Here is a 25,312-nt window from a genome sequence, read left to right on the forward strand (position 1 = left end):
AATAGCTATTGTAAAGAGAATAAAAAGACAAGCCACAGACTAGGATAAGACATTTACAAAATATATATCTGATAAAGGATTGGTATCCAAAATGCAAAGAACTCAAATTCAACAATAAAAAAAAAATCCCAATTTAAAAATAGGCAAAAAACCTGAACCTCACCAAAGAAAGATGTACATATGGCAAATACCATGTAAAAAGATGCTCAACTTCATTTGTCATTAGAGAAATGTAAATTAAAACAATGAGATACCACTACATATCTATTAGAATGGCTAAAATCCAAAACACTGACAATACCAAGGATGCAGACTAACAAGAACTCTCATTCATAGCTGGTAGGAATGCAAAATGGTATAGCCACTTTGGGAAACAGTTTGGCACTTTTTCTTTTTTTTAACAAAACAAAACATAGTCTTACCATATGACCCAACAATCACACCCCTAAATACTTACTTGATTTGAAAATTTATATCCACATAAAAACCTGCACACAGATGTTTGTAACAACTTCATTCATAATTGCCCCCAACAGGAAGTAACCAAGATGTTCTTCAGTAGGTGAATGGATAAACAAACAGTAGTATATACAGACAATGGAATACCATTCAGCAATAAGAAGGAATGAACAATAAATCCACACAAAGACATGGATGCATCTTAAATGCATATTGGTAAGTGAAAGAAGCTAGTCTGAAAAGGTTATATTCTGCATGATTTCTTTTATGTGGTATTATGGGAAAGGCAAATTTATGGAGACAATAAACAGGTCAGTTGTTTCCAGGGCTCAGAGAAAAAGGGATTGAATAGGTAATGCACAGGGGATTTGTTAAGGCAGTGAAACTATTCTACATGATACTGTAATAGTGGATACACTATACATTTATCAAAACCTATAGAACTTCACAGCACAAAGAATGAACCCTAATGTATGCAAATTTTAAAAAATCATTTAGGAGACTGAAGATCCCAGGATAGAATGAAGCACGTGAAAAAAGAATCTATATCTTATGAAACAGCCTCACTGAAAGGGATAAGGGTGGGAAAGTGCTGACCCACAAAACTGTGGAAATGAATAAAATTTGTAACACTAAAGCAAAAGGAATGATGCATAAACACTACTCTTTATTTTATTTCTTTTTTTTATTGCATTTTAGGTTTTGGGGTACATGTGAAAAACATGCAAGATTGTTGCATAGGTGCATACGTGGCAGTATGATTTGTTGCCTCCTTCTCCTTCACCTATATCTGGCATTTCTCCCCATGCTATCCCTCCCCAACTCCCCATCCCCCCGCTGTCCCCCCCACTCCCCCCCAACAGACCCCCGTGTATAGTGCTCCCCTCTCTGTGTCCATGTGTTCTCCTTGTTCAACACCCGCCTATGAGTGAGAACATGTGGTGTTTGATTTTGTGTTCTTGTGTCAGTTTGCTGAGAATGATGGTTTCCAGGTTCATCCATGTCCCTACAAAGGATGCGAACTCCTCGTTTTTAATGGCTGCATAATATTCCATGGTGTATATGTGCCACATTTTTCCTGTCCAGTCTACCATCGATGGGCATTTGGGTTGGTTCCAGGTCTTTGCTATTGTAAACTGTGCTGCAATGAACATTCGTGTGCATGTGTCCTTATAGTAGAACGATTTATAATCCTTTGGATATATATCCAGTAATGGGATTGCTGGGTCAAATGGAATCTCTATTTCTAGGTCCTTGAGGAATCACCACACTGTTTTCCACAGTGGTTGAACTAATTTACACTCCCACCTACTCTTGATAAAGTTGTCTCTTATGGAGAGTAAGAGTTAACAATTCTGAAACCACTATACATGTACAGTAATGCATTGCTTAATGATGGGGATACATTCTGAGAAATGTGTTGTTAGGTAATTTCATCATCATGCAAACATCATAGAGCATACTTACATAAACCTAGATGGTCTAGCCTACTACACACCTAGACTGTATGGTATAGCCTATTGCTCCTAGGCTAGAAACCCGTATAGCATGTTACTGTACTGAATACTGTCGTCAACTGTAACATAATGATAAGTACGTGTCTAAACATAGAAAAAGTACAGTTAAAATTTGGTACTATTTATACTACAAATTATTAAAATGTGGTATCATATATGTAGTCTGTAGTTGACCAAAATGTCATTATGCAGCATGTGACTGTATACCAAAAGTGAACAGTTAAGTAACAGATGGTGAGTGGTAGGAACCAGGTTTCTCACTGTTGGAGTAGGAGGTTACAGACAAGCAAAGGGAGGAGGCTAGAGTGATCCATGTGGTAAGAGATTAGAATCAGAGACATCAGTATGATCTCATATTTAGCTTACTGTAGATGTAGGTGGTTACATATAGATATATTCATAGATATGTGTGGATGTGTATATATATATGTATGGGTCAGTACACACGTATTTCCTTATTGCATTGGCTAACGGGGCCTAGGAGCAACAAATGCCTCAGTAGAAAGGAGCGTACCTAGTGCCAATATCATGGTTTCTAATACCATTCTCCAATAAAAGGAACCAGGGTTCCTTGGAGAAATAGCTGATTCTAGCACTGGGGCAGGAAATATATAATAGGAGCCTAGAGCATATTGTAGTGCCAAAAAAATAAGGATATGCTCAAAAAAGACTCCACAATGATAGGAGTTTGTCAAAGGGAAATGGAGCTCCCAACAGCCAAAGCTGGAACAATTTGAGCAACAAAATGAAGTAGTAATGGATTATAACTCAAAGTACAAAATAAATAAGCCATACCGATATAAATGATTTAATAAATAGGAGAGAAAAGACAAATCTCCCATGCAGAATTCCAAATAATTTCTGTAGATATTTCACTCAGATGGAGGTGAAACATAATTTCCTAGTCCTACGTGTGATCTAAACCAGGGGGTCCCCAACCCCTGGGCCCTGGACTGATACCAGTCTGTGGCCTATTAGTAATCAGTCCACACAGCAGGAGGGGAGTGGAGGGCAAGCAAGCATTACTGCCTGAGCTCTGCCTCCTGTCAGATCAGTGGCAGCATTAGATTCTCAGAGGAGCATTAACCCTATTTGTGAAATGCGCATGCAAGGGATTTAGGTTTCACACTCCTTTTGAGAACTAATGCCTGATGATCTGAGGTGGAACAGTTTCATCTCAAAACTATCCTCACCCCCCAACTGCTGGTTTCACTGAAGATGAAATTGTCTTCCATGAAACCGATCCCTGTCCCTGGTGCCAAAAATGTTGGGGACTGCTGGTCTACACAGTGACTTCCTTCTGAAGAGTCCAGTATGGAAAGGGAAAAAAATAGCTTTACAGTGGATAAACCTGGCAAACGTTACACCTCAGCCAGGTAATCGAGGTCAACATCAACAGTGATAAGTCATAATGATGGTACATACTCCTTAATAAGACATAATGAGAAAGACATTTCAACTCTGTGGTCTTCCTCTCCAAAATTCCAGTGTAATCATGAGAAAAACATCAGATAAATCTCAATTGAGAGACATTCTATGAAATACCTGACCAGTACCCTTCAAAACTGTTAAGGTCATCAAAAACAAGGGAAGTCTGAGAAACTGTCACAGCCAAGAGGAGACCTTAGGCTCCTTAGAGACATGATAAATATGTAATATAGTACCCTGGATACGACATTTAGGTAAAAACTAAGTAAATCTGAAGAAATTATGTCCTTTAGCTAATAAAAAACACAAAAGTAAGTGGAGGAAAGATTAGAGGATATCAATTCTAAAATTTGGCCATTTTCCTAATTAAGTAACCTAAATGAACCCTTTAAAGCCTGTGGACATCATCATAGGTTTCATTTTAAAGATTCAGCATATTAAACTGATGTGGTTTATAGCCCCACAGAGCTTTCCATATAGGCCATTTTTTTTTTAAGTTCAAAAAGCAGCAATAATTATTGCCATTCTTCCAGGCTAAAGTGTTTAGGGAAGTTCAAGTGTTATAAGAATGATTAATTTCAAAATACCTTTTCTTTTCCTCCCCACACAATCCACACAGTTGCTCTAGTCAGATAGCTTTGGGGAAGCCTAACTAAGGTGATGATAGTAAATTTCTCCATGAGCTGGAACCCAAGACATTTTAGTTTGTTTTCAGTTTCTCTCTGGAGGAAAAGTATGCCATTTTTTTACAGTGTGGCAAAACAAATAGAAATGTTTTGCAATTTACTTCATAAATTTCAAATACCCTCAGGTTTCTTATTCTATCACATTTGAATATTAAGTTTTTTTTCTTCTCTGGGATTTTGGTAGGTTATGTTGAAACTCATCAGATGGTATGGGGGAACACAGCCTACCCAATATGATGCTTTGGCTTTGAAGTCATCCCTGACTCTTTTCTATTTTATTTCCCATATCTAATTGATCTTATCGATTCCCCCTCTGAAATTTGTCCAGAACTTATTTCTTCCTCTACATTCTTGCTGTCTTCATTTAGGCCTTGTGATCTTTTGCCTAGATTCTAATAAAACAAGTTTCACTGACTGGTCTTTCCATCTCCAACCTACACTTTCCCTCAAGCCACCTTCCACACTGCCAAAAATTCTCTAAAACTCAAATGTGATCATATCATTCCTCTGCTTTTAAGTCATTTGATGGTGCTTTGGTTACAAATGAGGTCGAAAAGTACACAATCTGGACCCCACCTAGATTTCTAACTAGATCTCCTCCTACCCTAGCCCCTGCAGTCTTCCTTCTTGCTCCAACTGCCACCACCCTTCCAACCCCAGGAGCCTTAGACCTCAGATACACACACTCTGCTTCTTGAATATAAAAGGCTCTCTGACACTGCTGTACTTTTACCTGTGTTGCTCTCTCTGCCAGGAATGTCTCCTCATTCAACAGTTAGGGAGTAGCAAGGCACACTAGGTAGAAAGACAAGGAGGTGAGGAAAAAAAGGGAATCAAAGAACATTACTAAAACAGCACAGTGCTAGGCTCATATCTGGGTGTTCCATAAACATCAAATGAATAAATGAATGAATGAATGCACTGCTGACCATAAGGTAAAGGCTGCAGAGGTAGGCAAATGAGAACGGATGGACTATGAGAACAGCTCTCCGTGTTTTTCTGTTACTCAAACTCTTTTTCTATTCCCTCCACCTTCTTTCAGGTCTCCATGTTTATGTTTCTTCTAATTTACAGACTACTATAACACTACCTCAGATGCATTTAACCATGCCATGCATAATTTATTCATTCATTCCTCATAAATCAAGCCCTCTAGCCATCTGGAAAACAAGAACCACTTTTACTGCCTTTCAAGCCCCTTCTCACTAATCTTTTTAGTACGTGCTATTGTGCCTGGTACAAAATGTAGAATTTTATGCAGTTTCACCACTGAGTATCAAGGACATTGTGACCTTTTTGTTGTTGTCTTTATTAAGAGATCCCACGTGAAAACATTAAATAAAGTAAGAGCAATTAGAAAGCAAAGCAAGAAAGTTATATGACTGCAGAGTGGGCTGTAAGTGGGCCGACTTTCATGTGTGGCTCATGAAAAGCAGCCTCATTTTATGGTTAGATCTTGTAAACTAGAAGCAGTAATTCTCCTGTAAAGGCTAAAGTGATGAAGGACTATTCATGTGAAAATACATTAGACAATCATAGGTCATGTCAAAATCTCATTCTGCTTCAGTTTTCTAGTCTATGAAATGGAAATAACATATAGTAACTTGCTCCAATCATCTACTGAGAGCAACATGAACACACAAAAATATTTTGCAGTTATAGATGATGGATGATACCATTTTCTATTAGAAGCAACAATGATAACTAACTACTCTGGTTCAACCAGAGGCTTTAAGTAGAGGTAGCTGATGTAAGCTTATGGATCTCCCTAACTGACCACTTCACTAAAGTCAGCGGGTATAACTGACTCAATATGGTTATAACTACACATAAGTGGAAGCAATATGCTAACACAGCTCTCTTTTGTATAAGTAGGTAGATGACCACTAAATACAACACCATGAGTACCTTTCCTTTATGAACTTTAAATTCAGGGACCTTCTCCTACTGTCGCTTTCCTGACATATCTTTCTTCCCAAGGCAAATTCCTTGTTTTTCTTTTTAACCTGTGGCTTTTATATTGGTATGTTCATTCCAAATTAGTCACCTCCTCAGAGAAACCTTCCCTGACCTTCCTAACTAAAGTGTTATTCCTTAATTATCATCCACTGTCATTCTGTATATTTTCATCCTGGTACTTATCATGATGAGTAATTAACAAAGTAACTATTTACTCATTTACTGTCCTCCCCAACTAGATCTACATTCCGGGTCAATATTTGTCTTAATCCCACCACTGTATCCCCTGTGCCTACAATAGTGCCTGGTTCACAGCAGGTGCTCTAAAACTATTTGATGAATGAAATGATGAAGGAGTTTCATTCTCACAGTGACAATAAGGTTAATTCAAACTTATTAGCACATTCAAGGCCCCAACTAAGCTATCTGGACTTATAATCTGCCTTTTTATACCTCCATATATTATGCCTGTTGATATCTCTGTAAAAGCATGCTTTCTGCCTAAAGTGTTCTTGCTACCAAATAACTAATCTTTCAAGATCTTGCTTCAAAACACCTTTTCTTTCTTTTTTTTTTTTTTAATGATCAAGTTTCCTTTTATTATTTCAAAATCAGTGGTCAATGAAAATCCTCAAGTTTCTGTTTTAATGTACAATCTGTTACCCTAGCATTAGTTTCACATCATCAATGCCATATAATATCTATAAAATATACACTCCAAGCTACATGAAAATTTTTTTATCAGAACACATAACTAATAGGGACATGTTGGTTCTGTAACCCTTGGTGCTAGTCTGTGCAAAATTACAGTGGTAGATTTTCACTGTACTAGTTCTAAATCATCATATACAAATTAACGGAAAAATACACTCTACTAAACATGTTGCACCTATTCAGTTTAACAATAAAACTAACAGAATCAAAGGCTATTGTTTTTCCTAAAATGACTGGTTTTGAGTCTGCTCAACACGTTTTTCTAAAACAAATGAGACGCTGAGGAAGAAATTGAGTAGTGCAAGGCTTGGCAACCTCACCACCATCATCACCACTTTTTCAAAGGGAGCTCCTGACTTCTAAGCTTCATCTCACACTAAAGCTTTCCGTTAACATGATTTCACAGCTGAAAGATACCACGTTTACATTCAGGAGGTGTGCATCAATGCCAAATTTTCATGAATGTGTAGCTAGATCAGTTAATTACCATGACAACCAAGAACATATTACTTCAAATACTTGGCTAGCAAATGTCCACGTGATTTTTCAAATACTGTATTTTTATACAGCTGAGATAAACAGTATTCTGTACAATAAAACAAATGCTGATGCCTGTAAATGGTCTAACAGTAACCTCCTGAGAGGTTGCCATGATTCTTTTTTTTTTAATTGCATTTTAGGTTTTGGGGTACATGTGAAGAACATGCAAGATTGTTGCATAGGTGCATACGTGGCAGTGTGATTTGCTGCCTTCCTCCCCCTCACCCATATCTGGCATTTCTCCCCATGCTATCCCTCCCCAACTCCCCCAACTGCTGTCCCTCCCCTATTTCCCCCTAACAGACCCCAGTGTGTAGTGCTCCCCTCCCTGTGTCCATGTGTTCCCATTGTTCAACACCTGCCTATGAGTGAGAACATGCGATGTTTGATTTCGTGTTCTTGTGTCAGTTTGCTGAGAATGATGGTTTCCAGGTTCATCCATGTCCCTACAAAGGATGCGAACTCATCATTTTTGATGGCTGCATAATATTCCATGGTGTATATGTGCCACATTTTCCCTGTCCAGTCTATCATCGATGGGCATTTGGGTTGGTTCCAGGTCTTTGCTATTGTAAACTGTGCTGCAATGAACATTCGTGTGCATGTGTCCTTATAGTAGAAGGATTTATAATCCTTTGGATATATACCCAGTAATGGGATTGCTGGGTCAAATGGAATTTCTATTTCTAGGTCCTTGAGGAATCACCACACTGTCTTCCACAATGGTTGAACTAGTTTACACTCCCACCAACAGTGTGAAAGTGTTCTTATTTCTCCATTTCCTCTCCAGCATCTGCTGTCTCCAGATTTTTTAATGATCGCCATTCTAACTGGCTTTTCTATGAAATCTCCAGTCCTTCACAGACATATACAAACATACACACACACACACACACACACACACAAAATGCTTATTCTGCTAAATTCCTTTTTTTTTTTGAGATGGAGTCTCACTGTGTCACCAGGCTGGAGAGCAGTGGCATGGTCTCGGCTCACTGCAACCTCCGCCTCCCAGGTTCAAGTGATTCTTCTGCCTCAGCCTCCCGAGTAGCTGGGACTACAGGCGTGCACCACCACGCTCAGCTATTTTTGTATTTTTAGTAGCGACGGGGTTTCACTATGTTGGCCAGGATGGTTTTGATCTCTTGATCTGCTCGCCTTGGCCTCCCAAAGCACTGGGATTACAGGCATGAGCCACTGCACCTACCGGCTATTCTGCTAAATTCCTATAAAAGCTATAGCACTCATGATACAGGGTTGTAGCAATAATAATAATAAATGATACCAAACATGTTACTGAGCACTTAACTCTATGCCAGGTATAGTTATGTGCACTATATATGTATTATCTCATTTAATCCTGAAAACAACTCTAAGGAATAGGTACTATCATATGTATTTATGTGGCTATTTAGCTAACTATAATCAACTTCATGAAGGCAGGGATGGTGTCTTCAAGCCTTGCTAATTTCCAGAGCTCAGCAAAGTGTCTACAGTGTCATATGTACTTAATATGAATTTGCTAAATAATGAATTTGACAGCAGTTTCTTGTCCTCTGTCTACTTTGAGAATGGCAATCCCAGTTAAAGAATCAGATGGTAGTTTTAAAGTAATTATACAAATTAATCTTAAAGTGATACTGTCCTTTTTAAGTATAATAAGGAATTCAGAAATCATAAAGGAAAGGGGCAATATACCTGGTTAAATAAACATTTTAAATGTATGTAAATTTAAAAAGCCAAAGTTAAAAAAGACAAACTAGAAGTGGATAAAATATATTAAACCTATATCAGACAAAAGAGTAATAATAGTATTTCAAAGACTCTAATAAATAAGAAGAAATAATCAGCCCGTTAGAAAAATAGGAACATCACATGAACAGGAAACTTCCAGAGAAAGAAATTGAAATGGTCTGTAAACATATAAAAATATGCCCAACCTCATTAATTAAAAAATGAAAATTGAAATAATGAGAATTATTTATTTATCCTATCATATTGTAAAGGTGAAAAAAGAATGATAATGTCAGCACTGGTAAGGTTGTGAGGAAATAAGCACTCTCATACACTCATGTGACAAAAATGCTCTCAAATGCTTAGAAGAGATAGATACAAGGTTGTTTGTTGCAGCATTGTTTGTAATAGCAAAAGATCAGAAACAACTGAAATGTGCATCAATAGAAGCTTGGTTAAATAAACCATGGCACAAACATACCATGAAATTGTATGCAGCCATTGAAAAGAATATGTAGCTAGGTAACAGATAACCAAGGAGGGGGATTTTAATTTTACAAATGTATTCCAGTTAATAAAAAATCAAATTATAGAAAGAGGAAAGGATTTCAACATACACTTCATCAAACATATATAAGGTGGGTAAATATGCACATGAAATGCTATTTCACATAATTGGCCATTAAGGAAACTAAATTGAGACCATGTTGAAATAACACTACATACCTATTATAATAGGATGGCTAAAATATCAAGTGCTGTTAAGGATGCAGAGCAAGCGGAACTCTCATACATAGCTAGTTCAGATGCAAAATGGTACTGGCACTCTGGAAAATGGTTTGTGAGTTTCTTGTAAGTTAAACATATTTACCATACGACTCAGTGATCCTACTCCTGGGTATACTACTACTCAGCAAGAAAAAGAAATCAAAAACTTAGATAAATCTCCAAGGCATTCATCTGAGTGAAAGTCAGTCTCAAGAAGTGACATACTATGTGACTCCATGTATATGACATCACTGAAAAGAAAAAACTATAGAAACAGAGAAAAAGATCACTGGTACCAGGGGTTAGGGAGGAAGGAGGGCTGACTGCAAAGGAGTAGCAAGAGGGAATTCTTTAGGGAGTTGAACTGTTCTGTATCCTGTCAGTGGTAATTATAAGAATCTAGCCATGTGTTAAAAGCTCACAGGACTGTGTGCCAGAAAATGAATAAATTTTACTGTACATAAATTTTTTAAAAATTAAGGTAAATTATCATCACTAGTAATTATACCTTCTACTTCTCGGTCTAAGGGAGGAACATCATCTCTCATGGAGAAATCCATAGCAGTCCCTGGAATGTCCATCAAGTCTTCATCACTGGAGCTGTTCTGGAAGCTACTAAAACTCCCTTGCTGAAAGCCTCTGTTATCCATGGCACCTGTGCAGAAAGAAAAATAGGAGGCTTATAACAATGAACTTCAAGTCCCTTTGAACCATTTTGAAGTATACAATTCCGTAGCACTGAGTATACTTACAATGTGCAACCATCACCACTATCCATTTCCAGAACTCTTTCAACATCCCAAACAGAAACTCTGTACCCAGCAAACAGTAACTCCCCACCCCCCAGGCCCTGATAACCTTTATTATATTTTTTGTCTCTAGAGATTTGCTGATTCTGGATATTTCATATAAATGAAATCACACAATATGTGACACTTTTTGTCTGGTTTCTTTCACTTAGCATAGTATTTTCAACATCCATCCATGTTACAGCATGTATCAGCACTTATGGCTAAATATTATTTCATTGTATGGATAGATCACATTTTGTTTATCTATTCATCAGTTGATAGACATCTGGGTAATTTTCACCTTTTGGGTTGGCATTTAGTCTTATGTCTTCTTTCATGCTCTTACATGAATATATTCATGTAAACTAAATATATTCAGTTACCCTCTAGATATAATGTACCTCTAGCATTACCATGTAGTTGATGGCAATTTTTTGAGAACCATTCAAATGAGCATAAAACCAAATGAAGGCATGTGTACAAATATAATGGTAGTTCACAGGTAATCAACTGAAATAAAAACTAGACATCGCTATTGAGAAATGTGCTGGTCATTTAGGAATGGAAAAAAAATTATCTTTTTATTGCATTTTAGGTTTGGGGGTACATGTGAAGAACATGTAAGATTGTTGCATAGGTACACACATGGCAGTATGGTTTGCTGCCTTCCTCCTCATCGCCTGTATCTGTCATTTCTCCCCATGTTATCGCTCCCCAACTCCCCACCCCCTGCTGTCCCTCCCCTATTTCCCCCCAACAGACCCCAGTGTGTAGTGCTCCCCTCCCTGTGTCCATGTGTTCTCATTGTTCAACACCCACCTATGAGTGAGAACATGCGGTGTTTGATTTTCTGTTCTTGTGTCAGTTTGCTGAGAATGATGGTTTCCAGGTTCATCTATGTCCCTACAGAGGACACAAACTCATCGTTTTTTATGGCTGCACAGTATTCCATGGTGTGTATGTGCCACATTTTCCCTGTCCAGTCTATCATCGATGGACATTTGGGTTGGTTTCAAGTCTTTGCTATTGTAAACAGTGCTGCAATGAACATTCATGTGCCTGTGTCCTTATAATAGAATAATTTATAATCCTTTGGATATATACCCAGTAATGGGATTGCTGGGTCAAATGGAATTTCTATTTCTAGGTCCTATTCCTCTGACTCTCCCAGACCTCTTAATGCAGTGTACGTACACAGAAATACTAGTTGACCGACATGGGGAAAAGAAACATAGTGTGCCATTCAATGCTGTTCTTAAGAATTTAATATTAAAGGTGAAAAATTTTCTTCATCCCAAGTGTAATCCTGCAGATTATAAATTTTAATGGCCAGGTGCGGCAGCTCATACCTGTAATCCCAGCACTTTGGGAGGCTGAGGCGGGTGGATCATTTGAGGTCAGGAGTTCAAGACCAGCCTGACCAACATGGTGAAACCCCATCTCTACTATAAATAAATATGAATTAGCCAGGTGTGGTGGCACATGCCTATAGTCCCAGTTACTTGGGAGGCAGGAGAATCACTTGAACCCGGGAGGTGGAGGTTGCAGTGAGCTGAGATTGTGCCATTGCACTCCAGCCTGGGCAACAAGAGCAAAACTCCATCTCAAAAAAAAAAATTTACTTAAAAGTATTAGTGTACTGATTTTTTTTTTTTTTGAAAGCATTATGGCCAACCTTATGCAGGCCCACCCGCCCTATTTTTTAAATGAAATCTTAGTCAAAAATCATGGCCAGCAAAGTTCTATTGAATTACACAAATATTATGTGTTTTAAAGTTTCCAACTCTTTTAACAAACTTCTTGTCCTAGGTTGTCAGAACTAAGTGTGATAAATGTGGTAAAAAACAAATAGGATAAATTAAATAAGAGGTCTTAAATATTTAGCATAAAGGAGAAAGAGCCAACATTTACCAGGTACCTGTCAATTTCTAGGCACTGGGGCTATGTGCTTAAAATGAATTATTTCCTTTAATTTTCCCTACATTCCTATGCTATGGCATTATCACTCCTAGTACAGGTAAAGAAACAGAAAGCTGAGAGAGGCTAACTTGCCCAGTTAGTGTTTTCTTTTTTTTTTTTTTAAGTTAAGGTCCAAATCATGTATTCAATTTCATAATACCTCATTTGTGATAAAGAGACCAGCTTGATTGAAGTGTGAGTGACATTTATGAACACCTATTATTATGAATCATTGTGGGATAGTGGGCCAGATAGAAAAATGATGCTGAATAGGCCAGATGAGATGACGACTGAGAGGCGAAGACTTGGGCGTTAACAACATCAAGGTGATGATTGAAACTAAGAGAACAGATAATCCAAGGGAAATTTCCTGTATATATGTTTGAGGTGATGGATATGCTAATTACTCTGATTGGATCATTACACAAAGTATACATGCATTGAAACATCACACTGTACCCCATGAATATGTACAATTACATGTCAATTAAAAATAAAATTAAAAAAGGTAATCTCAATGTTCTTCTTTAGTATGCACAAATAACTTGAAATCTGTGTAAATGTGAACTGAATAACAGGTTATACTGGAACACTACCATGCATATATGATAATATATGGTCAGGTAGGGAAGGATACAAAGTTACCCCAAGATACTAATAATGTACAAAATTATTGACCATAAAACCATTTCCTCAACTACAAAATCTAACCTTGATATGTGGATCAAATGGGTGCTGGGATACTAAAAAGCCATGTTTTACAGCCTCAGCCAAGCTCCCCTGCTGCTTACCAATCCAACCTTGCTGGACTTTTCTGCCTTTCATTATCCTGGTTTCTTCAATCCCTTTCTCCTGAGAGGACTCTCTCAGTAAAGCACTCACACAAAATCCTGTCTCTGCTTCTGCTTCTAGGGAACAAGGCCTATTACAGGATTGTTAGCAGGTTTTTTTCTATTACCAATAACTCAAGCGAAATCGACTCTGTCTTTCTTCCCTCCTGTCATTCAGGAAGAAGTGCCTTTACTTTTTATTTAAGAAAAAAATCAGCTGGGCACAGTGGATTATGCCTATAATCTCAGCACTTAGGGAGGCCGAGGTGGACAGATCATGAGGTCAGGAGTTTGAGACCAGGCTGATCAACATGGTGAAACCCAATCTCTACTAAAAATACAAAAGTTAGTCAGGCATGGTGGCCCCCACCTGTAATCCCAGCTACTCAGGAGGCTGAGGCAGGAGAATCGCTTGAACCCGGGAGGCAGAGGTTGCAGTGAGCCGAGATCTCACCACTGCACTCCAGCCTGCGCAACAGAACGAGACTCCGTCTCAAGAAAAAAATAAAAAAAGAAAAAGAAAAAAAAATCTTTCATTCTGTGTTTATGTTGGTCAGATTAAGAGTACATCCAAAAGCATCTTTAGTTTGGGCTTTTGGGCACATGCCGGCTCATATAAGTTCATTTTCTTTTTTAATGATGAAAATATTTTGTCTGCTTTATAAATAACTGTATCTTATAGTGAATATTGGAACACACAACAGGTATAAGATCAGTAAACATTGTTGGGTAATATTTAAACATTTGGATCTCCTAAGCAAGGTTAAACAGCACCACACAGAATCACGTGACAAAACTGCCAATATAAGGGCCTATTTCTCTTCTGAAGCTTGTTATTTCTTGGAACACCACTTATAAGATCTATATAAAGTATACTATGCATATAAACATATTACTATTGATCTTTTTGGGGGTTTTTTGGTTTGTTTTTGAGACAGGGTCTTGCTCTGTCACCCAGGCTGGAGTGTGGTGGTGCCACTACTGCTCACTGCAGCCTTGGTCTTCCAGGCTCCAGCAATCCTGCCACCTCAGTCTCTTAAGTAGCTGGGACTACAGGTATGCATCACTGTACCCAGTTAATGTTTTTTATTTCTTTGTAGAGATAGGATCTCACTATGTTGGCCAGGCTGGTCTTGAACTCCTGGGCTCAAGCTATGCTCCCACCTCAACCTCCCAAAGTGTTGGGATTACAGGCGTGAGACACTGCACCCTGCCTACTATTTATCTCATTGGCAAGAATGACTCACTGTTAGCAGCAGACAGGACCATGGACATACACATACAACACGTAACACCTATAACCAAGGTTAACTGATTAAAGGTTAAGTGATCATGAGGTCAGGAGTTAGAGACCAGCCTGACCAACCTGGTGAAACCCTGTCTCTACTAAAAATACAAAAATTAGCTGGGCGTGATGGTGCCTGGCTAACTTTAAATCATGACTTTCTCTCTTATAAGCCCCTGGACCTCTTCCTGGAAATGTTGACAACCTTCGACTCTATGCATCGATGTTTTCTGCTTTTAATGTAACATCAGCAGATTCCTTCAAACCAGTAACATTTCTATGTTGATTGCTAATTTGCTCCCACTTTCCCAATTTGTCAACTGACTTTTGGGGAGAATCAAAATTTGTAAAAACATAAACTTCCTGAAAAGTGCTTCAAGGAATACCCTCATGAAATTGCTACTTGGAACAGATCCTGTTCCAGGATTATGAGGTTCATGATCTTGACACTTTTGAGGACTACAGGCCAATTATTTTGCAGACGATATCTCAATTTGGGTTTGTTTGATGTTTCCTCACAAATAGACTCAGGTTATACATCTTTGGCAATAATATCAGAGAAGTGACGCTGTGTTCTTCTATTTGCATCCTGTTAGAGGACACATGCTTTTTATTTGGCCCACTAATGATGATACTTACTTGATCACTTGATAAAAGTGATATCTTTCAGGTCTTTACATTGTTAATATATTATTTGTCTCTTTGTAACAGTGATTATTTTATGATGAGGTACTTTGACACTAAGTCGATAAACCATTTCTTATAAAACATTTCATTCATTCAATCATTTATGTATAAATAAATCCTAATTTTTTCAATGGGTTATAATCCATTGCTATTGTTTTCATATTCAAATTTCCAAAACTTGTCCAATGGGAGCCTCTTCAAGCTAGTTTCTATGTTCTTTTGACATATCTCCATCATGCTTTGAGAATTTCCTTAATTTCTGTCACAAAAGACATTCTAGACTCATCTTGTATTTTCATGCTCCATCTCCAAAATGAGCCACTGCTTCCAGGAACTCTGAGTCCTTTTAGTTAAGGGTGGTATTTAAAAGACATGATCTGGGTGCTCATTGTTACTCAGGTTGCTGCTCTCCAATGGTCATAGGTAGGGAACGCACACACACTTTCACATATATTTTCATATCTACCTATGTATATTGACAACATATATTTTACATATATGAATATTTATACATATAAAAAACATAAGTTTTCACTTAAATCTCTGATTCCAATCCAACATGACAAGGCTCAATCTAGTCTTTTCCTCTATATGTACCTTCCCATTCATTAACAATGAAAAATCTTTTAATGGTTTTACTTTCTTGAACAATCCCCCTGTATATAACCAGTCTCCCATCTTTTCTTCAACTCTTCTCTTCACGGTTGCTCTCCTCATACCTGTGAGGTTGACTCACACAACTGACTACTACTCCATGTAGATTCCTTCTTCACCCTGCTCAGCCTCTGACACCCACAGCAGGCCATATATCCATGTGGCAGTCCAGACATCATCTTCAATGTATTTAAGTTCTAGTGTTCAAGCCAACCATCTGAGTGGGTGCCCTTCACATATCACTTGGGCTCTGACTCCATAAGCAAGGCCACCTACATGCACAGATGTCCTCTTTAAACAGACAAAAGAAAAAGAAAACAAATAGTCCCTCCACTTTGCTCTGGATCTTAGCTCCTACATGACTCAGATAACAGATATTTCCCAGATTTAATCTGATTTATTTTATTAAGGAAACCTACTACTTCTAGCTCTCATTTCTCCCTCAAGCTACAGTCCTGAATTACCGGGAACTCCATTTGACACTTATTGCTACTTTAACCTTAATAGAAGGAAAAGGGAAAAAATAGTGAAAATAATATTAACCTAAACACAAATAATAAAATCCAAACAAGACATATTCCTTCCCCTCACCCCCAAATCAACTTTCCTTTATAAATGCAGGCAGCATCAGAGTCAATATTTATGGTTAATGTTTGTCTAACTCTGAGATTTACATTTGACAAACCTACAAAAAGCACTCAACCTCCTAAGTAGGCACTCAAGGTTTCCAGAAATCTTAGCTAAATACAGTAACTATTTTAGCTGATGAGAAGAACTGAAGCTAAGAGAGTAGCACAACTCAAGAAGTTTTATTTTAGTGTAAATTTATTAAATGCACATGAGTCCCATATGGTGACTAGCACAGAAAGAAAAAGCAAGAAAATTTGCAAAGTAATGCAGAATTCCCTTCCCTCTCTCTCCCCCCGCTGGTTATGTGTTTCACTCAGGAAGTGATTTAAAATACATGGTTCCAGCAACTCTATATTAGCCAAACAAATCATAGGAAGTAAAAGTGCAGGGAGTCCAAAAATAATTTATCTCTGGCTTTGGAATGTGTCCTGTAGTCATAGTTTCAGATGGGCGTATCTATTGTTCTGGGAATTCATTAAAATGAAATAATGATGCTATAACATGAAGACCCAACAAAGGACAAGCTGGAAAACTTTTGTTTCCTCATAGAGACCTTATGAACTTCTTCTTGTAACCCACTGACACAGAACAATCCACCTAAATTAAGCTGCCTCACTTCAAACATTTCCTGGAGCAGCTATCTGGTTCACTGTTTGGGTTATAAAGTGTCCCCTTAATAAATGCAGAGAAAGAAAAAGGCTCAACAAAAGAAAATTAGAAGAAGCAAGTAAATCAAACAAAACAGATGTTATGAATACAATCAGTAAAAGTGAAAGTGGTATTTGCCCACGGTGAAAGTGATATTGCCCATTTTGATACAGTCTTTAGAATGTTCGAGAGAAAAAATTAAAGCTGCAGAACAATGAGAAACCAATTCAATGTTCCTTAGACTTGAGATTTGAACCCATATCTAGTTGAACTCCAAGCCCAGTGCTCTTTCCATAACACACTGGGGCTTTGCTATGACATGTCAGTCCAGAGAATGCACATCTGGAAGAAATTAAACTTCTAGATGTCCACAAGTCTGAGGTCAGCCAGAATTTGGGGCAGGCCAAGAACAAATGTAATGGGATTTGATTTATTTTCCCAGCTAGAGGATTACAGATAGGACTTGTCATGCAATTGAGAACTAGGGAGGAGAACAATCAGGGGAAATTGTTGTTTGTTTGATAATTGTGGTACAAAGCTGACATGCCCTTTGTCACTTTCTTGCTTAAAATTATAAGCAGGTTCCCCATTTCCTATAGAGTTAAGTTTAAACTTCTTTGCATGGCATTCAGGGCCCTGTCAAATCTGGATCCCATCTACACCAACACTTATCTCCTGCCACAAATTTGCTATACCCTACCTAGGCCACGTACTTTCAGGGCTCCATGCCTGTGCTCAGGCAGGCTGCTCTACGTGGAATCACACCCACCCCCACCTCCATTCTTTTTTCAGTATGGTAAAAATCCTATTCAACATACCTAGGGCCAGCTCAAATAGGCTTTCCTCTCAACATTCCCTTTGTTCATATATCTATGTTGACTGCATAAACTCTTCTACTTGAGTCTTGTGACTACACTATGTCCTTCTCACTTCCGTTGTTCTAGCAACACCAGTTTTGTCTCAGAGTAGGTGTTCAATAAATGCTTACTGAGGAGTATTCCAGTTGGGGAGGAAGGGTTAACAGGTAATCAACATATTTATATGGCTGACACTCAATAAATCTTTACCTTGCCCTATGAGGGAAGGGAATTAGGGATATAAAAATAGTTTATTACTTTATCATTAGTCTCAAGGAATTTATGATCTAATTGGGGAGAAAACCTTCACACCATGCAATTACACAGCAGCTAGGTGTTAAATTGTTAGAATAAAAATACAACTGGCATTCAGAAAATGGAATGGGAGATTGTAAGCTAGAGACTTCATAGAGGAGAGAGGGTATTCCAGGCCCAGGAAACAAAATGGCCAAAGACTTGAAGAAATGAAGAATGAAGAAAAAAGAATGAAGGCGGCATTTGTGCTTGGCTAGAAGACCAAGAAGGTGTCTATGAACAAATGGATAGAGACAGGTCATGAAGGACCTGGGAAGTCAATGGAGTCACTGAGATTTTTGAGGAGCAACATGATAAAAACATCATTTTAGGAGGTAAGTGTGGCAGCAATAGGCTGGAAGAGAAGAGGAGGAGAGAGCTGATAAGGCAGTTTGCTATTTCCAATTTCAATGTAGGTGATTTAGGTTGGAAGAGAAAGACGGGAAAGGAAAGGAAAAGTACACATTCCCAATAATCGTATTAAGATCAAGACAAGAGCCCTTGATGGGGGTGGATGGGATGGTGCTAGTTTGTGGTACGGCTTACTGGCATCCTGTTTTACTAGTGACATTGACATGTATTGGTTCAAATAAATTAGTACCGTCTCAACTAACCCATTTGGCAAAAACAAATGTATAAAACAACAGGTGAGCTGAAACACATGACCCCGCAAATGAAAATATAAAGCATGTCACATATTCCAATGGTAGCAAGCACAGAGAAGCAATAAACTTTTCTCTTTCTTTTTTTTTTTTTTTTTGCTCCACAAAAGTATCTGTTGACCTATACATGGCATTCTGGGTAAGTAATATATGCCAGATACTGCAAAACATAGAAAAGCAAGAATGCAAGATGAAGAAGGGGATAAGAGATGCATTATACAATTAACCAAGATACCAGTATTGTCATATAATTTAAAATTAAAAAATAAAAATAAAAATAAAACATTAAGACAATCTGAAGTATAACAGTGAAAGCAATAGGAACTGGCACACACATAAAATCACCTTCTTTCTACCCACTATACTTTGAGCTACTCAAGGACAGAGTTACTTAAATCTGTGCTCCCAAGTGCCTGACAAAAAGAGAGGGCTCAGAAAATAATCTAGCTTATACATTTCCAGTTTTAGTTACTTTATTTTGAGAAATGGAAATGAAATACAAATCTTGCATGTTAATCTCTGAGTGCCATAGAACGTGCTTATTTCAGAGGCTTGGACTAATTCTTAACCCACAGCATTTTCTCTACCTGTTAGAATTTCAGATATTTCTGGCTAGAATTCCAGGAAGAAATAATAGTGCTTCTTCTTACAGGTAGTCTTCATCCGGGAGCCATCCTTACAGATGAGTAGGGGTTATGAGAAAAAGATAAGGACTCTGAACAGGCAATACCAGAGCAGCAGTTCTCAAACTTTTTGTTCTCAGGATCCTTTTAGTCCTCACAATTACTAAGGACCCTTAAAGAGCTTTTATTTATATGGATTAAACTATAGGTATTTATTGTATATGAAATTAACAGAAAAATGTTTAAAATATATAATGATTTATTTAAATGTCACAACACTCAATGTGTGGGTTAAGAGAGGGTTGCTGGATTCTACTTAACATACTGTATTAGATCTCAGAGCAATGACATCTTCATTTATACTGCAGTCTCCAGAAAAATCCCACTGTATATTCACGAGAAAATAAGTAAAAAAGGCAAATAATATATTAATATGAAAATAGTTTTTACCTTAAAGACCCCCTAAAAGGGTCTCAAGAACTCACAGACTATACTGTGAGAATGTCTGAAGTAGAGAAAGAATTCAGCATGGACAAATTGTACTTGGGCAACACCCACAGCTGATGAGAAAGAGGACAAACCAGTCAGAAGAGACCATGTGGACAGCTGGGAAAATGAAGCAAATGACCAAAGTAATATTTCCTGTAAATTCTCCCAAAGGACTAACAACCTATAGAAAGAGATTGTTTAAATCATTAAAATTGGATTCTAACAGATGAATAGGCGAAAGACATTGGTAGATAATTTGTTTTTTAATGGCTTTAAAAATTCAGGTAAATTAAAATTAAAACAATAATATGCTATCTTCCCTTAGCAAATCAGCTTTCCTTTGGTGTTATCTTAGAGATTCTTCAGATATGATAACAAATACCCTGTTATACAGGCTTTCAAGAGTGTGATAAATGGGAAGTGTAGAGAAGCACCCTGGAGGATCAAGGACAAGGGTCTACCAGGCCTGACGAAGACAACATTAGAAATGTACAGATCACTTTCACTTTGGAACATACATGTAAAACTCCTAAAAAAAACTCTAACAAACTAAATAAAGCATCAACTTGAAAGATTTGCCTGCTATATATAAAAAGGAATTATTCCAGGAATGCAAGACCAGTATCACATGGGAAACTACCAACATAAGTTATCAGATTAACAGATAAAACTTTAAAATCCATAATTACCTCAACAGATGTCAAGAATTGATTTTCAAATCTACAGTCATTCTGTATTTAAAATTTAAAATGTTCCATGTAGACGATTTCTTTTTTGACATGATATAGAACATCTAAATTTAAAAACCAAGAAGCAAAATGCCATTGCCCTTAATACAGGAAGGCAATGATACCTCTTGTTGCCAATCATATTTAATGTGGTACAAGAAAAGCTTTAAAAGGACAAAAATGAGGAATGCATACAGAAAAGGAAGATATATGGTATTCCAGTTTGGATTATATGAATGCATACCTATACAACTCTAAAAATACCAACTAAAAATGGCAAAAAGTAATATACGAACTCAGAATTATAAGGTAAATATACAAAAAACTGCATTCCTACATATTACCATAGAACTAGAAAATATAATGATAAAAGAATTCATATGTCATAGAGACATAAACCTGAAACACGATATTACTTTAAAATTTATAAAAAGCCAAATAAAAATGAAAAGAGGAAGATATAAATCAACAGAGATACAGTATGCTCTTGGTTGGAAAGTCTAAATATACCGAGAATGAAACAGACTCTAATATGAATTATGTTACATCTGTATATTAATTTAAAGTCCCCATGGCATCCTTTATATAACTTGACAGATTGGTAGTGATATTCATCTAGAAGAATAAGTAGGCATAGATACTAGTATATGTATTTTCTTAAATATAAATATGGCAAATTTATCCTGTAGATTTTGTTCTTTTACAAAGAAGCAATCATCAAAACCTTATGGCACTGGGTTAAGAACAGGAAGTTTGGCAATGGATCCAAACTATTTGAACTTAACAGTTGATAAACCAGAAGCAACACAAATATAAGGAATGAATCACTTTTTAGTAAATAGTTGAGAAACCACTCGGTATCAAAATGGAGAATGCAGAATTAAAACATATACCACAGTACAAACATTCCAGATGGGTTTTTAAAAAGTTGATTTAAAAAAAGAAAAAACACAGAATAGTATATTTGTCCGAGGTGAAGAACAGACAAAATTAGTTCTGATCTAGAAAGATATAAAATTAATTCATATATACTAAAATAAAGAAATAACTTCTTGCATCAGGGAATGTATGCAATAAAATGAAGTGAAAGGAACAGAAAAAGGACATATCTGCATCAACACTGACACAGGCTAAAGAAAAGGTGGATGCGAATAGCCAAGTAAAAATCAAAGGAAGACTTCTAGTTTCCTGTCCAGTGTATAAGGAGCTTGGAAGTCATCATTTCCATCCCCACAATAAAAAAAAAAAAAAAAAGACAAAAAAGTTGAACAAAATGAAAATCAACAACTCTTCTTAGCTCCATCAGAGAACTGAGATTACAGGGCAAACTGCTGCCCCCCAAATTAGAGAAACAGACAAAAAGATACAGAGAACCATAACTTACGTGAACAGAAACTTCCATAGGAACACGAACAGAAACTTACAGTTATGTTCTCTGGGATAGAAAAACTTAAACTTTAACTGAAAAATAAATAGCTAGAGGCTGAGTGTGGATAAGTTCAAGAGTTTAAAAACCCCAGGGGGGCCAGTCTTAGGAGGACATCACACTTTCAAGAGTTTTACCTCCAAGAGCCCTAAAACATTCTTGTTCTTACAGTGAAGATCAGAAAACAATCTCTTCCTGCTTCCAGCAGGGGGAGGGGAAACAGTCATTTTGCAATTACAACCAGAGCATTTGGTTCATAAGGCATATATCTTCATGAGCAACTATTTTACCAGAGCCTAACCAACTTGGGAGAAAGCCAATATCTAACTCTATCTCCCACCAGCATTCCTATCTCACCTAAGTGGGGAAAAAACAAAACAAACAAAACAAAATGGAGAAGCATTTGTCAAAGTCATAACTGAGGGCAGAGGCTCACTAAAAAACTGAAACCTAATCACATGATTATAGACTGCTTCCACTAACATTTTATCACTACTTCTATAGAGATCCTGTATTATAACGGGAATGTGACTGAAAGAATTGTACATTTTAAACCTTAGTTAAGAAGTCTCTAGGGAAATGGAAACCCAAATACACAAGAGACAAAAACAGACAAAACAGACACTAGTGGAAATCTTAGCCTCTGACACATGAAGTTACAGCAAATAGTAAACACAGCCTAACTCCTATTCAGATAAACATAAACCTTACACTAAAGGCCTATTTACCTCAGTCACTTTTATTCAGTATATCGTGTCTAGCTTTCAACAAAAAAATACAAAGTATATTAAAGGACAAAAAAAGAAAAAAAAACACTGCATGAAAATAAAGAGTCAGATATGGAAGTAATGTTGGAATAATTATAACAGCAATTTAAAATATCTATGTTTAATATGCTAAAGGCCCTAATGGAAAAAGTGGACAACATGCAAGAGTAGATGAGCAATGTAAGCAGGGAGATGGAAATCCTAAGAAAGAATCAAAAGAAAATGCTAGAAATCGAAACCACCATAACGGAAATATAGAATGTCTTTCATAGGCTCATCAATAAATTGGACACAGCAGAGAAAGAATGAGCAAGCTTGAAGAAATGGCAACAAAAACTTCCAAAACTGAAATTTTAAGAGAAAAAAATGAAAAAGGAACAGAATGTCCAAGGACTGTGGAACAATTACAAAACACATATAACGAGAATACCAAAAGGAAAAAAAATAAATAGAAGAAATACATAAAGTAATAATGACTAAAGATTTCTCCAAATTAATAATAGATACCAAACCACAGGCCCAGGAAGCTCAGAGAAAACTGAGGAGGATGAATACAAAAAAAAATCTACACCTAGGCATATCATATCCAAACTGCAGAAAATCAAAGGAAAAAAATCTTGAAAGTTGATGGGGTAAAACAAATACCTTATCTTTTACCTACAGAGAAGCAAGGACAGAGACATCTTCAGAAATTTTCTCTTCAAGGAGACAAAAAGATATAACATGCTACTACTAGTCAAAACAAATGTGGAGTAGGTATATTAATTTCAGACAGAGCAGACTTCACAGCAAGGAAAATTATCAGAGATTAAGAGAAGTACTGCATAATGATAAAGGGGTCAATACTCTAAAAACACATAATACTCTAATAAACATGCACCTAACAACAGTGTCAACATATGAAGCAAAAACTGATAGAGATACAAGGAGAAACAGATGAATGTACTATTATAGTTGGAGACTTCACCACACTTGTATTAGTAATTGACAGATACAGCAGACAGAAGATCAGTAAAGACATAGTTAAACTGAACAGCACTATCAGCCAACTAGATCAAGTTGATGTCTATAAAATACTTCACTTAACAATAGCAGAATAAATATTCTTCTCAATATCACATAGAACATTTACTAAGACAGACAATATTTGGGCCATAAAATATACCTTAACAAATTTAAAAGAACAAAAATCATGCAAAATATGCTTTCAGACAACAATGGAATTAGACTAGAAATCAGTAAGATGAAGCTGAAAAACTCTCAAATATTTGGAGATTAAACACACTTCTAAATATCACATTAAAAAAACATTTTGAACTAAGTGAAAATGAAAAAAACCACTTATCAAAATTTGTGGGATACAGTGAAACCAGTGCTTAGAGAGATGAATGTACATATTAGTAAAGAAGAAAGATCTATAATCAATAATCTAAGCCTCCACCTTAGGTAATTAAAAAAAAATAAAAGAATTGAATCCAAAGTAAGCAGATAAGAAGAAATAATAAAGATTAAAGCAGAGAGCAGAAATCAATAAAACTGAAAACAGGACATCAATAAAGTCAACAAAACCAAAAGCTGGTTCTTTGAAAAGATCTAACAAAATTGATAAACCTCTAGCCAGGTTAACTAAGCATTAAAGAGGGAAGGCACAAATTACTTATATCAAAAATAAAATAATGCCCTGATCTGACTGGTATAAATTGTATGTATTAAAATATCACTGTGTATCCCACAAATATGTATAATTATATGTCAATTTAAAAACAATTAAGGAAAAAATAAAATAGAGACCATCACTATCGATCACATGGACACAAAAAAGATAATAAAAGAATATTAACAATTTGATGCCCACAAATTTGGTAATTCAGATGAAATGGATCAATTCTCCTTGAAATACACAATCTACGAAAACTCATGCAAGGAGAAACAGATCATGTGAAAAGGCATGTATCTATTAAAGAAACTGAACTACTAATAAATAAACTTCCAAGACAGAAAGCCCTAGACCCAAATGGATTCACTAGTGTATTCTACCAAACATTTAAAGAAGAAATTGTACCAGTTCTCTACAATCTCTTTCAGAAGAGAGAAGCAAAGGGAACATTTCTTAATTCATTCTACAAGGCCAGCATTACCCTAATACCAAAACTGAATGGAGAAATTACAAGAAAACT

At 36.7% G+C, this 25,312-nt stretch overlaps 1 protein-coding gene across 1 annotated transcript in view; it reads right to left on the bottom strand.

The window, feature by feature from the left end:
- The window catches only part of CLCN5 (chloride voltage-gated channel 5), a 166,882-nt gene that overhangs the window by 47,887 nt on the left and 93,683 nt on the right, over positions 1-25,312 (bottom strand). The window contains exon 4 of the mRNA XM_012471577.3: positions 10,314-10,460. Within this exon, the coding sequence (XP_012327000.2) occupies positions 10,314-10,460 (147 nt within the window). The remainder of the gene's footprint in view (positions 1-10,313; positions 10,461-25,312) is intronic.

This window comes from Aotus nancymaae, unplaced genomic scaffold (genome assembly GCF_030222135.1).
Source record: "Aotus nancymaae isolate 86718 unplaced genomic scaffold, 86718_ANA_hifiasm-v0.15.2.pri h1tg000058l, whole genome shotgun sequence".
Classification (NCBI taxonomy): domain Eukaryota; kingdom Metazoa; phylum Chordata; class Mammalia; order Primates; family Aotidae; genus Aotus; species Aotus nancymaae.